Source organism: Vespula pensylvanica, chromosome 1 (assembly GCF_014466175.1).
Source record: "Vespula pensylvanica isolate Volc-1 chromosome 1, ASM1446617v1, whole genome shotgun sequence".
NCBI lineage: Eukaryota > Metazoa > Arthropoda > Insecta > Hymenoptera > Vespidae > Vespula > Vespula pensylvanica.
The window spans coordinates 17335419-17351016 of record NC_057685.1 but is presented as its reverse complement, the minus strand read 5'-3'; the positions used below and the strand labels follow the sequence as shown (position 1 = coordinate 17351016).

Sequence of the window (15598 nt, the reverse complement as noted above, 5' to 3'; positions counted from 1 at the left end):
AGAAGATTCTCTATCCGACGTTCTAAGTTTCAATTTCGAAGGACAAGCATATTTTGTTTTATTGTTCTAAATATCTGTAAACGTAAGAAGTAATCTTTAGATATATCTAAGAAGCCTAATTATTACTAATCCTTCTAATTCCAACGACGCGAAATTTTCTTTTTAGTCTTTCATTTTATTATTCTTTATATAATATAATCTTTATTAATCTCGATATAATCTCGATAATAATCCAGATATAAATAGTTAAACTTTTCATAGTATGTCGAATCCAAGTGTATTATAAATTACGCGAATGTTTTCGAATCTAATTGAAACTTCGATCGTTCCGTACGTAAAGACAGGAAAAATCGGAATTATTTGCGGTAAGTTTTCAGAAAGTTGCCGACGATAGAAGAAGCTTAACAAGCGCGAAGATGTACGAGAAAGCGAGGTCAAACAAATAATACGATCTAGGAGAAGGGAACAGCGTTCGTCTAATAATAGATAGGCTTCGCGTTAGCGCTTGTAATCTACGAGTGGTAACCGAAATAGAAGGACCGAAAAGGGGAAGAGGGATAAGTGAGCGCGTGAGTTTCAAAGCCGAATGATTCCTTCGAAAACTTTCCGATAAAATCTTTAAATTACAATTCAATTGAATTCTCAAGAAACTCTAAGAACGATTAAACGTATGAACATTTTATCGATAATATTATCGAGAATTCAAGAAAAATATCTTTATTCGATATCCATCGTAAATGAATAGAAATCGTACGTTCGATGTAAACGTACAAATTTCCATACGCATACAAATAACAGAATCTAAATTAGAATTGTAAATTGCAATGTGTTCTCTATTACAATACGTCATGTGCTACGATTGTTGATGCACGATAAATAGGTAGGTATTTCCAAGGGCTTGTCGGAAAAGTCAGGTCGCAAAGAAAACGATTAACTACCGGAAATACGAGAAACGTAGAAACGTCTGATCGTAAAATAAGATCAAAGTCGGAAAATCGATCATAATAATAACATGTATGAACGTGGAAGATCATTCGGGAACTAACTTCCTCGTTTGAAGTGACAAACTTTTCGTCGCTTCTTTCTTTTTCTCTTTTCTTTTTTATTTAACTCGGCGAGAAAAAAGAAAAAAAAAAAAATTTCTCCGTTTTCCTCGTTATATTTCTCTCTTAAAAAGAGAAGAGAAAAAAAAAAGAAAGAAAATAGAAAAAAGAAAAGTAAAGGAGAGAAAAAAATACGAGCAAGCGAGATATTCCTATGTTGATTTGGATGCACTAGTCAAAACGACGTTGAGCTTCGGATTTAAGTAAAACTCGTTGAACGATGCACGAGCCGTCTCGCTTCTCGCTTATAAGCAAATCAGATTACCCCTTTCGCTACGTTGAAAGAGAGAGAGAGAGAGAGAGAGAAAGAGAGAGAGGAGTCGCAAGTTTTTAACTTTCTCCCTCTCTCTCTCTCTCTCTCGAACGCTTCCGCTATACAGTATGTCGCACGCTTCTATCTTCTATTAATCTCATACATTTCTTTCGTAGGACGCGAAGAGGCGGAAATTCCATTCTAGTAAATTACATTTCCATCCGCTTTACTCTACCTATCTGATATAGGATTTTTTCCCCCACTCTTCTCTCCTTCAGCTGCTTATTTCTTTCTCTCTCTCTCTCTCTCTCTCTCTTTTTCAAAATACGCGTGTAAGCTCGACTTCGGACGGTCGAAGTCGTAACGAGCGTTTGGAACGTCCCAACGACGTATGTACGAGCTAGCAACATTTCTGACAGCGCGAGCTTACGTTCCTGTGGTACGCGGATGTTGGTTTACGCGATATAATTACATTTTCCCCTGAGTTTCTCGTACGTGTACGTTCAAAAAGCGTTAGCACCTGCAGGTTCTCGAGGGGGTTTCGTAATTTCGTGACGGCAATTCCAACGCTTTGTTAAAACATCGTTCATACCTTTCGATTTTTCCCGATAGTCACGAGGTTAGCAAGACCAGAAACGTACGTACCATTTATTGATCAAATAATCTTTACTTTATTCTCTTACTTTTTCCATTTATCTCTTTTGCTTTTTTTCTTATTTTTCAATCCGTCCATACTTTCGTACCGATTATTACTTAAAAATTTTCTCTTGATTAACCGAGAAAAACATTCTTTTGATTAACGTCCACTAGCAAAAAGTAGTTTCATGTTGGTAAAGTACTAACGCTTTCATAAATAGAGGATGATGAACGACCATTGGTTAGAGTAGGACGTAAAGTAGGTATATACGCATTGGCGTACGGACAACGTTCTATCAAATTCATAGGGTTGCACGTTGAAGTTTCAAAGTTGCGTTGACGATCGAGCAACGTAGTATTATTCGAGATTTATGATATAACATACACTCCGCGTATGTATTTGTACGCGCTGTCAGAGTTGACGAGAAATTTTCGTCAAGTTTTCGTAGGTTCGTTTACGTGGTTTGTACCGTGTAAAAATAAAACGAAAAACGGACACGGGATAACGAGCAATTAATTAAAAATATCGAGCCGTCGGTGGAACGATAGGAAAAGAAAAGAAAAAAAAAAAGAAAAAAAAAAAAAAGGAAAAAAGAACTAACCACGAGAATTTGCTTTTCGAAGGATCTAAGTTTTTTTTCGCGTCGTTTCGCGATGCTGCCGCATATGTACCTACAACGATCTACAGGGTGGCCGAATCGATTTTTACCCTCGTGAGTTACGACTACCTATCTCTTTTTTTCTCTCTTTCTCTTTTGTTGGATTCTCGCGTGGCAGGATCCGGGTGATAGGAAGACGATGAAGAGTAATAACACTCTGGAGACGTTAGACCGCATCGGGCCACGGATTTCCGGCCCACCGGGCTTCGATCGTCTCGTGCAATCTCTTTCGTCCTTCTTCTATCTCTCTCTTTCTCTCATTTTCTATTTCTCTCTTCTTTTCTCTTTTGTGCACGCGTCGAATCTCACGAGACCCGCTGGAAATTCAGTTTCCAACGTGCCTTGAAAAATGAGATACCCCAGCGGACACACCAGCACGGATTAAAAGAACGTGAACCGTATCGAAGGTCGACCGGTCTACGAAGGGCATCAAATTTGCCTCCTCGCCCTTCGATACCTCCATGAATTGTTTTTCGAGCTGTCTCTCCTCCACCTTTTTCAATTACACTTTTCATCGCCAGCGGCCGTTCCATCGCAAACAGTCACCATCCACTCTTTATCGTCGATCATTTTTTTTTTCTTTCTCCTTCTTTTTAGTTTATCCTGTGCATACTATATATAACTGCATATATATATATATATATATATATATATATTCTCCGATACATCGTTCCTCAATTTCGTTTCCTTCTATCGACAATTTCTCGACGATTCAATCGACGATTTCGTTGTAGTAAATGTTCCTAGAAACGTCCAAACCGAGCGGTCGAATGTAATTTACGAAATATTCCACACGAACGTAGCGAATTTTCAACAACACCTTGTATTAGCCATAGAAATAAAATATTTCAATGGTATTCTACGGAAATTCTTTCGTAAAAAATAATGTTACTGTACTATGGCTTTAATAATTTAACCTTCTTATATTATTATTATTATTATTATTATTATTATTATTATTATCATTATTATTATTATTATTATTATCATTCTCATCATCATCAAAAGTTCCACATTTTCAGAGATTTACTTTACGGACCATGAATATTTTTTAATCTAAATAAGTATATACTTATTACATAATACTACCTCAAGGTCTTTTCGAATTTTCGTTAAGGCGATTTCAGTCTTCGTCAAATTTATCAGATTAAAGGATAATGAGTTTAAGGTGGAAATCGTATAGAACGTACTGCCACGATATATATATATATTTTTTATTCGTCCGATGTAACGATCGTATATGTATAGAAAAAAAAAAAAAAAAAAAAAAAAAAAAGTAAAAAATCAACAAAAACGTGACATATACGTTCGCGAACAAAGATCGTATCTACCTTCCATTCGCAAATGAAATTCCGATTTTGTTTATTCACCATCGAGGCCTAGATTATACCGCTGTTCTTCTATTAACCGACCTATTCCGGTCTCGATTGTTCCAGATAATCGGAGTTCCGCTATAATGCAATACAAAGAGCGATGACCGCGATTGATTACTTCTCTACATTCACGCCTGCTTTGAACCGTGCATTATTTACGGTCTTATAATCGATGTAAACGATCGCACCCCTAAAATCAGTTTACTCTATGACGATTTAGAACGATTAATTCGATAAGTAAAGAACATCGAAATATATACTTGTTATGGTTATTCTTCTAACGTTGATAAAATCAATTTGAAATGAGATCAGGATGGTGTGTCGAATAGAAAAGATTAAAACGAAATTCTTCCTTTGTTGAAAGAATGAAGGATCTTCGTTGTCGTCGTCGTCGTCGTCGTCGTCGTCGTCGTCGTCGTCGTCGTCGTTTCCAAACGGGTGTCTTGGAATTCTTTCTCGCGTAATGAACTCGGTCGTTTGCACGCGATCAACGTCGCGAGTCTTCTCTGTTTTCAGGTGATTTATCGCGAATACCTTTCGACGTCACAGCCACGGTTCCGTGCATAATTCGGCTTCTGCATTCGCTCGGATTCTCGTGATATTCTCCCGAATAATTTTGCGATTTATCACGGTCATTGTCGAGCGGAGAAACACGCCAGTCCGTTTCGAATTAGTTCATTTAATCGACGCTAATCGCTTTCGCCGTCGAACATCATTCGTACGAAAAATATTGCGTGGCTTCACGTAGCATCTTGATTTTTTTTTTTGTTTCTCTTTTTAACGAGAATAAAGTATGATCTTACGGTCCGACTCGAAATTATCGATAAAATCGCACCGATCGATTCACTACCTGCTAATTATATCTATTCTAGATAAAGTTACGATCATCGAGAAAATAAAATTCTTTCTCGTTACAACGTCTTACGTTTTAATCGTAACGTCAAGGTGAAAACGATTGGAGGAGGATGGTAGTTTAACGTCGATTATAAAGATTACTTAATCTTTTCACGGCACGCCTCAACGATTACGTTAGAATAAACGAGAATCTATCTTATAAGCCGATATAGATGGATGTAGAAGGGGAAGCATCGATAGACAAGGTTGTATCATTTATGAGGTACGTCGTTACGAACCAGTTTGAGAGAATCCAAGCAAAAGTGTAGTATACAGGACCGACAGAAAATGAATTCCGCTCGGGGCCATACGCAATCGGGTTGTAAATAAATTTTACTGCGCCGTTCGCTACGGAATTGGGATATATTTTGTAGAATCGAATCGTGGCCATAACAGCTGCCTAAAAAAAAAAAAAAAAAAAGAAAGAAATAAAAGAAAAAAAAAATTCAAAATAAATAAATACCCAAGCTTTCGTATTCGCCGTGACGAAACACGGATATTCCGACGATTACTCACTGATTAAAATGGTACCGTAGGAAAATGAAGTTTCACGGTTACGAGTACGCGCTTTCCCTGTTAGCCTACCGATAAAATACGTTCGTTCGTGATTTACACGCTGTTGCTTTTCCAAAGTGATAAACGATTTTCACGTTTCCTCGTTGTTAAAGAAGAGAGAAAAAATAAAATGAAAAAAAAAAAAGAAAAAAAGGAAAAACAAAATAAAGGAACATCGAGGATATCAGTGAACTATAGAGATCGAACAATTCGCGAATTTTCTCTGGCCACTTTTGTAATTTTTCTCGTTCTTTTTTTTTTTTTTTGTTTCAAACGAAAGAAATTCGAGGAAGTAAACGATGTCCTGGCTTTGAAGTACTCTGACATATCGAGAGGATTAGGTCGGAGGATCGTATGGCACGGTTTCAAAGGGACGTTCATCGACGAGAACAAATACCGAACGAAAAATTCGATAGATTGCATTTACGACGATACCCGCAATAAGATCGGCAAATGGAAAAAGAAATTTAACGGTTTTCTGGATAGCAACTGAATCGTTTGAATAATGTAACGCCGTTACACGAGAAATAAAGTGGCCGAATAAAAGCGGTCGATCGTTATCACCGTATCGAGAATACTCGTACAACCGATATTAATCTGCATATGCGATTAAATATCTGTTGACTTGGTCAGTAATCAGGAACGCACGGAATATGATAGTCCATCGGTATGTACATAGACTCGATTACCGATCGAATAATCGAAGCCGTTCGAAACGGTCGAGTCGCTTCCTGCGAACTGGAAATGATTATCCGCCTCGCACAAAGGTGCAAATTCACAGAGTCATATCACGCTCTGTAAGCTGTTCGTTAATCGTTTTCGAAACAACTAAGCAAATACACGTCTGTACTGCTAATAGATTTCTACAATCACCGAATATATAAGTACGAAATCGGTGGTCGTAGCGTTTACCGATTTCTTGGACAACCGTACGTGGTATCTCTTGCGAATATTAGAAAGATATAAAAGAAGGGAACTAATATATCCAATCGTGCAAGAAGAAAGGGTTCTATTTCGATAACCGTAGACACGATCGATAATATCTTTCCTGTCTCTCTTATTTCTCGTGCAATGACTTCTACTGACCACCGATAGGCTAGAAGGAAGAAAGGTGGAAATTGTCTGAACGATGCGGCGAGCGAATAACCAAGTCCATTGCGGCTGGAAGAGGATAGGAAATAGGGGCAAGGGGAATAGGATGGTTGGTCGTGCGGAGAGGGGGTTGAGGGTTGGGGAAGAGTCCAGAGCGGCGGGCAGAGGCAAGAGGAAAAGCTGGACATCGGTTTGACGTCGGCTTTGACGTCCCTACTCGACATCGCGTGCAACGTCACGATGGTAGGTCTCTACCCTCTGCTCTGATCTCCCCTACCCTCCAACACCCCTACCCGTTAGGTAGGTACTACCTACCGTTGGAAATGCCAACGGCGTCGATGTACCACCAGCGTGGCATCGATGAATCAAGTAACTGCCGTGGCTACTGTTGCAGCTTCGAAAGCCACGTCCACGTGACCGGCGTCATGGCCGAGCGAATGGGAGAGGAGGGCCGGGCAGGAGTGGCAACGCGCTATTTGTTATTTTACTCTTTCGGCGACGCGTTCATTAATCAACCTCGCCGCTACGTTTGCCCGTCGTTCTGCATTTTTCACCGTGCCAGCAACGCGCGACGTGCCGCCCGGTAGTCCGCTCTTTTTCATCCCTCTCTTTTTCCTTCTACATCCTCGACTCACGCTAACTTTCCTTTTTCCTCTTACCGTCTCGATCGGCTCCTCTCTTTCTCTCTTTCCTTCTCTCTCTCTCTCTCTCTCTCTCTCTGTATCTATCTATCTCTCTATCTCTCTATCTCTCTCTCTCTCTCTCTCTCTCGTTTCCTCCTTCTCATGCGCACCTCCTTCCCTCCCTCCCATTCTTTCCCCTCCTCCCGTCCACCCACCCAATATGCACGCACGAAGACCGATGAACTTACAAAAGAAAAAACTCTTTTATGTACGGCCGATCGATTTGCTAGGGTAAAATGCAAACGAAGGGTAATCTCGATAAGCCGACTAAGATGGCCATCTTTTGCCTTTTTGTTTCCCTCGTAACCCCTCCCCTCCCCTCCTCGCTCATTCGTTAACTCCAAACACTATTGAACATTTACCCGAGTTTGAACGGAGTTCGATCGATAATGCTTCGATTATTCTACATCGAAAATAAATCGTGCTTTTTGATCCTATCGATAATACGATATCAATGAGATTTCCAAAGAGAGTAGCGCTGTTCAACGAAAGTGCCCTCGTTGTTATTTTATCTCTTTGTAACGAAAAAAACTCCACGTATATGCTTTTTACAATGCTTACGGTTGCATCGCTCAAGAGGGATGCGAGTGAGAAGAGAGAAAAATGAAAAATGTTTAAAACTATCCTGCCTCGGCTATAGCTTTTAATATCATTAAATATAAATCTATATAAAAATGTTTAAAAATATAATACTTTATGATCTTGCAAGATAAAATATAATTGTAAGAAATTCGTGAGAAAATTTGTAATATACGGATATATTTAATCTTATATCTTTCATTTCTTATCTACGTCATTTTGAAGATATTAGCGATCAAAATTCTAATCGAATTAAAGTCTGTTTTTGAAAACAAATCAAATATCTCTTTGAATTCGCAAAACCGCGAATCGTTTGCAGAATTTCCATGCGATTTCGTGACTGATGCCTTTTACGAGAGACAGCTAAATTTCATCTTTGCTTGAACGGTATGTACAGTTAATCGTTAAACAGCCTGAGGCGTAACGAGAGCATGAATGTGAATATCCCAGGTTGCTTTCGACCAGTATCTCACTCCTTCTCTTATCATCTTTTTCACAGAGTGTTATACATAACAGGTTAATAACGAAACGGCTGTTCAACGAAGCGAAAATCAATCATAGAGAGGATTGATCCTCTATGCGTGAAAGGATTTAGACGATCCTTTTGATACGTTTCTAAATAAAATGTTATCCAATCAAATCGGAAAACTAAAATATCGAACGTTACATTCGTTTCTATCTTATACTCTTAACGAAATATAAAACAGTTATTTATTATTATTTACTTTTTTTCTCGTAAAAAGATTTTACCACTTTCCGTAAGAATTACGGAAACATCATTTTTATTTATAAAGAAACGATCAAATATATTATTCTTAATTGAAAGAGTTGGAAAATAATTTATTATCGTATTACGTCGTTCGAATGAAGCCGGATTCGATAAGGGTGATTGGATGAAAAAAAAAAAAAATAGAATAAAATAAAATAAAAAGAAAAAAAATGAAAAAAAAAATAAAAGAAAAAAGAAAGAAAAGGGAAAAAAAATAAAAGGAAATAAAAACCTTTCGATCAAGTTGTCCCTGTTTTATTATTCATCTCCTGTATCCCAAATGATTGTCACGATGCATATTGCATATAATATGCGGAACCAATTGTTCCGCAGATGAGCTATTATCCGGAAAATAAACGGTCCGCTACCCTTGGTTGGCTTGATTTACGATACGCGCCTCGCTTAAAATACAAAATACATTTACAAAATGCGATGCGATTTAACATACGTATATTCTTCGCGAACGATTAAATGTGGTATCGCTATGAACGAAATAAAGAACAAGTTATCTTACAAAAAAAGGAAAGCAAAAAGAAAAGAAAAAAAAAAAGAAGAAAGAAAGAAAAGAAAAGGAAACTATCCCACGTTGTATCGCTATTCACGAATGGTTACAATACGCTTTACCATCCGGCTGACCACATATCGGTAATATCTACTGCGGTTGTATAACATGAAGCTATTGCTACGAATCTCGAATATTTCTATAAAATTCTCTCTCCTTCGATCCTCGATATATGCATATACACCGTACGATAAACGTCGATTACATCGAATCTATTACAAACAACAATTTTATTCTCTTAAATGAACAATCGTTTTACAAATCCTTGATTAAAAGGTACGTTTGGATGAGAGAAAGAAAGAATGAGAGAAAGAAAGAAAAAGAGAAAGAGAAAGAAAGAGAGAGAGAGAGAGAAAGAGAGAGAGAGAGAGAGAGAGAGAGAACAAGAAGCTAGTAACCCATGAAAAAAGGATCGGCTTTATCCGACGAACGGATATCCGTCAAAGTATCGTTGGATTGCGTAGATTAAAAAAGACTAAAAAAGAAAAAAAAAAAACAAGGACAACGGTAAGCGATTCGTGCTTGGAAAATCCATTCCTCTGGTTCGGTTGGTCGGCCGAACGTAACGAGAATTTCGTGTACAAATGGGGAATTCGCGTGCACCGCTTTGTATCATCCTAAACATCATGCGTTCTAGGCTTTAGCCAGCACTCGTTTACTACTACATACCCAGACACGGGAGAGAGAGAGAGAGAGAGAGAGAGAGAGAGAGAGAGAGAGAGAGAGAGAGAGAGAGATAGAGAGAGAGAGAGAGAGTAATACGTCGTTCGTGCCGAACGGTGAAGCAAATCTGTAACAGATATATCGGTGAGAGCGAGAGAACGTACGGGGAGAAAGGATGGGGTATAGAAACCGAGAGTATACTGCAAACTCGTAGTAGAAATGTATTAAGTGCCGTAGGCGTTTCCAGAACGCTGCGCTACGTCACAGATAATCTGGAAGCTGCGTTGCGGTTTGATAAACTTCACTGTGTTGTAATAATCGCGCCACTGTACTACCATCGTCATCCTATCAAAGCTCGAATGCAAGCAAGAAGCGTCAAGCTTAATCGTTATATTCTCGGCTACAAGCGTTACTTCCTTGCATATTATTATATTATATAATTAATTAATAAAGACGACGAATAAAGACATATAAGTTATATCTCAATTATTAATATACATACAAACGTTTAAATATAAAAATTATAATTTATCCAAAATATATTCAATTTATCTCTTGATGATTACTAATAAGTTTCGTAATTCTCTTTTACTGTTGGTCAATTAAACGATTAAAATGGAAAACGAAGATAAGCAAACCATTTAACAATTTGAAATTTTTAAAAACCCATCTTCCATATTTCTGTTCATTCTCCTACTATATAGATATAAAAAAAAATCTTTCTCGATGAAAGCTCTCTTTCCCGTTTATGACACATACCAATGAGGTATGCAGTTAAACTTTGCGGAACGATGTTGATTAGTTCCTAATGCATTCCCAACATCGTTTCCTTACTCGAAATAAAGCAAATCTGTGAAAGAAGAAAAGAAGAAGCATTATCATAAAAATATTCTCGTTGTCTTCATATTTTCACCGGGCAACTAATATTTTCTCTTCGAATAAGAGAAAGTTTGTTTCCGTAAAAGGTATCGACTTTCGTAATTTCTTCCTTAGAAGTAGCAGTACGGCTGATTCCTTTCTGCTCTCTCTCTCTCTCTCTCTCTCTCTCTCTCTCTCTCTCTCTCTCTCTCTCTCTCTCTCTCACTACTCTACTCTTTTCGAACAGAGAAATATTATTCCATTTTCTTCGTGCAGGTTGTAACCATCCACGGAAGGTCGTTCAAAGCCGTTGTTTCCTTCCATTTCTTCCGTTCCACCCCTTTTACTCTGCTGCAACCTCCGCCGTCCACCCTCTCCCCACTCCTCCTCTTGCTACCCCTCCCTCCCTTTACTTTATTCTCCGTGATTCTTCCTTCTCGTAGTCGTAACTGTGCGCGCATGTCCAGAAAAAAAAGCAGCAATGCGCGTGCACGCACACTCGAACTCTCAGCAGCATACGCTTTTTATAGTCCTGGAGCTGCAGGGATTTATATGAAAAAAAGAAAAAAAAAAAGAAAGAAAAATAAAAAAAAAAAAACGAGAGAAAACAAGTTGCGCATTGCGAACGATAATTACGTACTTTCTAGTATAACAATCCTGGAAACATTTTCCTTCAATTGATTTCTTATGATATATCCTCATCCTTTTTATGTGTCGAATATACATACATACATACATACATACATACATGCATATATATATATATATATATACATACATACATACATACATGCATGCATGTATACATACATACATACTTGCTTTTCTATTTCAAACGACAGAATACTTACTCTGCAAGTACGTGGATATTTATATATGAGTTTCGCAATATAATACGTTTAATGAACGAATATAAAAAAAGAAAAAGAAAGAACAAGATATAACAGAGATACAAAAAGATCATTGAACGTACAACGTATGATAATTTTGTCTTGTTTTACAGATAGTTTAAAATAACGTCGTATTAATTCGAGACAAAAGTTTAACATCGATGATTATTTATATTTTTTATAATTTGATCATTCCCTATTATAAATAGAGAATATAACGTAGAATTGATAAATTTCTGTCGCTTCAATTTTCAATCGTTCATCAATACGTAATTCGTTTAAAAGTTGCGATTCTTTTAAAGAATCTATGATAAGCCGATAAAGATAGAAATGATAAATGTCCACGTCAAATACATTTTCTCGATGCTCGCAAGATTTTTGTAATTAGATAGACAATCGGGCGTTTCAAAATGAAGCCAATAAACCTTCTTTATCTCCAAAAGTTTTTCGTTAGATATAATGAACATTTCACTTCCAGCAATCATTTCTCGGTAATCAGTTATGAACCGAGACACTAACAGATATATATTTTTCACGTTAACGCACTTTTCCCTAAAACTTTTCCATTTGCTTTTGTTTCCAGTGCGAGAAGTTACGTTGTCCGAACTCAGGGACTCAATAGCGAGGTTACGAGACAGAGTAAAGCTAGTATGCAGAACGAGGGGATCGCCGCCCCCAAGAGTGCATTGGCTCAAAGACGGCATACCACTACACCCAAGAAGAGGACTTAAAATCCAACACAAAAGGTAAGGGCCGTGTACGCCATTTTTTTCGAGTTTTTCGTTATCGCTAATATGGTTGTCGGTAACGAAAGAAATTAATATATATATATATATATATATATATATATATATATATATTATAACATATATAACTAATATAAATATATATAATATAACTAATATATATATATATATATATATATATATATATATGATTATACGCTATAATCAAAGAAACTTACGACGAAGAAGATTTTTTGCAAGTTCAATATTTATACTACAGTAGTTATTTCATATTTATATGATAGTATTCGACTCGATACACAAAAGCTATATCAACAACCTACGAGTTTTTACGATAAATCTCCTGTGTTTACGATCTCCCGATATCGTTTCGTAAAATTACGTCGTTCCTTTTTAAAGACAAAACGCAACAACGATGAAATATCTTTAGAACTTAGATTTCCGCATAAAAATGTACATTTATTTATCGCCGGATATAGTCACGTTTGATTGCCGCATTGCATGTTCCGTTTGACTTCGTTCCTACAATATTTTGTAATACGTTCGCACGTTTAACGTCGATCTAACGATACCTCGACAAATTATATTTTCATTTTCGTTTTTTTTTTTTTTTTTTTTAATGAGAATGTCGCACTTGCTCGCCTTACGTCGAACGAATCGCTTCCGGATTGATCGAAAGTGTTAGCTCGGCAAGCAAAAAAAAAAAAAAAAGAGTAAAAGAGAGAGAAACAATAGGGAACAATATTTACGCATATACGTATTCTCGGACGAAACTTTATTCCAATCGTATTTTCCTCCGATTACAATTAATATATTAATTATATCATCGTACATAAAATATGGATAACGTGTAAAATATAAATTATACGGAAAGGTTATTTTTCGTATAAAGAAATTATAATACTTACATTAAAAGAAGAAAAGAAGAGCTCGTTCGTTAAGCGTTGATCCGAAAGGATGTTCACTCTGCTACGACTTGTCTACGAATGACTCACTAAACAAAACAAAGGCCATAGACCACAAAGAGAGAGAGAGAGAGAGAGAGACAGAGAGAAAATATACACAGAGAACGTTTGTATATATATATATATATATATTCTTACACCGATGATCTACGAAAAATTTATCTAACGTAAATAGTTTCCAATAACGTCCTATATCTCATTCTCTCTCCCTCTTTCTCTCCATCTCGACCTCTACCTCTCTTTCTCTACTTCTCTCTCTCTCTCTCTCTCTCTCTCTCTCTCTCTCTCTACCTCTCTCTCTCTCTCTATCTCTACCTCTCCTTCTCTTTCTTCTCTCCGTACGTCCGTAATCAATCATAATTTCGGACAAAGTTCATTGGACAAAATTTTTCATCAATTATAATCAGCCGGTTAGTTGCATGGTCGTTCGCAATCCATCATATAACTTCAATTATAAGTATATCGTATAATAGGTACGCGTTGCGATTAAAAATTTTCTCTTCCCATGAGTCCTCTCTTCTGACCATGTTATCGCGTTAAGCGATTAGCGAAGGGGAAGTTTGTAATGGCTGATATACGCGCTTTGGACGACCGATCGTGAGCACGCGATAAATTTGCTTCTCGCTTTCTTCTCGACCCTTCACACCCTCTTCCTATCTTTCTATCCCTCTCTCCGTTACTCTTTCTCTCTCTCTCTCTCTCTCTCTCTCTCTCTCGCTCACTCTTCGTCCTCGGCGTCCTCATCGTCGTCCTTTCTCTCGGTGGATCGCAGTGGTCACACCACCGATCCAACAGAAATTACTCTTCTCCCGGCTTAAGAACGATTTTTCTAACGCTCAGCTCTACGAGTTTAGTCTCGCATGAGCTCGCATAATTAATCATCCAGTATTAATCACGATCGTAATACGTTAGTTCCTGAGTTAAGTATTCGCATTATCGTAGAAGCGAATGTATTTTCTTTTAAATAGAGACGAAACAACGGCTTCTACGAAAAGATATATTCGTTATTTTCCAACGTGTTAATTACGATTCTATTCTTTTGAATATGATATAATAGAAATTGTTTTGTTGTATCAACGAATATAGAGAAAATCTCATCGAATGAAAATATAATATCTAACCGATCGCTTGGTTATTATTTATCGTTGTATATAGTCGTCGTCTTCGTCGTCTTCGTCTTCGTCGTCGTCGTGTTCCACGTGTTCACAAAGATTTTATAAAGTATATCGATTTAATGGTATTTCACGGTCGAACGGCGCGTCCTCGTAGCCAACTTTTAATAGCATTTCCAAGAGATACTTATCGAACTCGCGAAAAGTTTCAACGGCTATAGCGTTACGTAGAGACGTGGAAAAATGTGATGGCTTTCAGAATGTACGAGAATCCTTTCTTCTTCCCCGTGATCTCACCAAAACCACATTTGGATTTATTTCCAAATGTTTGATGATAAAAAAAAAAAAAAAAAAGAAAAGAAAAAGAAGAAAAGAAAAAGGAAAGAAAAAAGGAAAGAAAAAAGAAAGGAAGTATCGTATATCCCTTCGAACGATAATTCTAAGGAAATGATCCTCGTCTTTCCCTTTAAATTTTTTATTTTCTTTTATTTTTTTATTATATATATATATTTTTTTTAATTACATACACCACGATCGTTCGAGAAAATTATCGTTCGCAATGTTACTTAAAAATATACGCACACAAATATCCTTTTCTTTTTTTTTTTCACAAATTAAATTAACAATAAAAGAAAATTAATAGAAATGTGTCGCATATTAATTCATAGAATTTCAATGATATCAAGATAAACGATCCAACGTTTCATTCGACAGATACTTGTGACGAGGCAAACAACCCTTTGCTATCGACCTTACAAACGCCCCATAGTTATCATCTATCTCTCATCGAGGTATATCCGGTGTCGTAATTTCCAATTACCGCTTCCACCACGAAATGCTCGAAACTGTCGTGCATACCGGCAACCTCATGCGGGATTGTAATCGTTATGGAATATAACCGAGTCGTAAAATCGTATGTGTCCGCTCCATCTGACGAGCTTCATACGCTATCCTTGTCTTTCTTTCTCTTTTTTTTTCTCTCTCTCTCTCTCTCTCTTCCTCTCTCGCTCTTTCCCTCTCCCATATTATTTCTGAATATTGCTTGGTGCGGTTATAATCGAAAATGTTCAAGTAAAAAGCTCGTTCAGCGATTTAATCGTGTCTAGACGAGGCAAATAAGAATCACGAAATGCAGAAATTCTTTTAGTCACGAAAATCACGTGATCGTGGTTTTCATAAAATATAAAAGGTATAATCAATGAGAGA

At 37.1% G+C, this 15598-nt stretch overlaps 1 protein-coding gene and 1 long non-coding RNA gene across 7 annotated transcripts in view; one reads left to right on the top strand and one right to left on the bottom strand.

Moving 5' to 3' along the window:
* The window catches only part of LOC122627590, a 189577-nt gene that overhangs the window by 75229 nt on the left and 98750 nt on the right, over positions 1–15598 (bottom strand). The gene's annotated exons all lie outside the window — the stretch shown is intronic.
* Positions 1–15598, top strand: part of LOC122627570 (protein vein) — a 227212-nt gene that overhangs the window by 120111 nt on the left and 91503 nt on the right. For both annotated transcript variants that reach the window (XM_043808787.1, XM_043808777.1), the window contains exon 2: positions 12153–12315. In XM_043808787.1, the coding sequence (XP_043664722.1) occupies positions 12153–12315 (163 nt within the window). The remainder of the gene's footprint in view (positions 1–12152; positions 12316–15598) is intronic.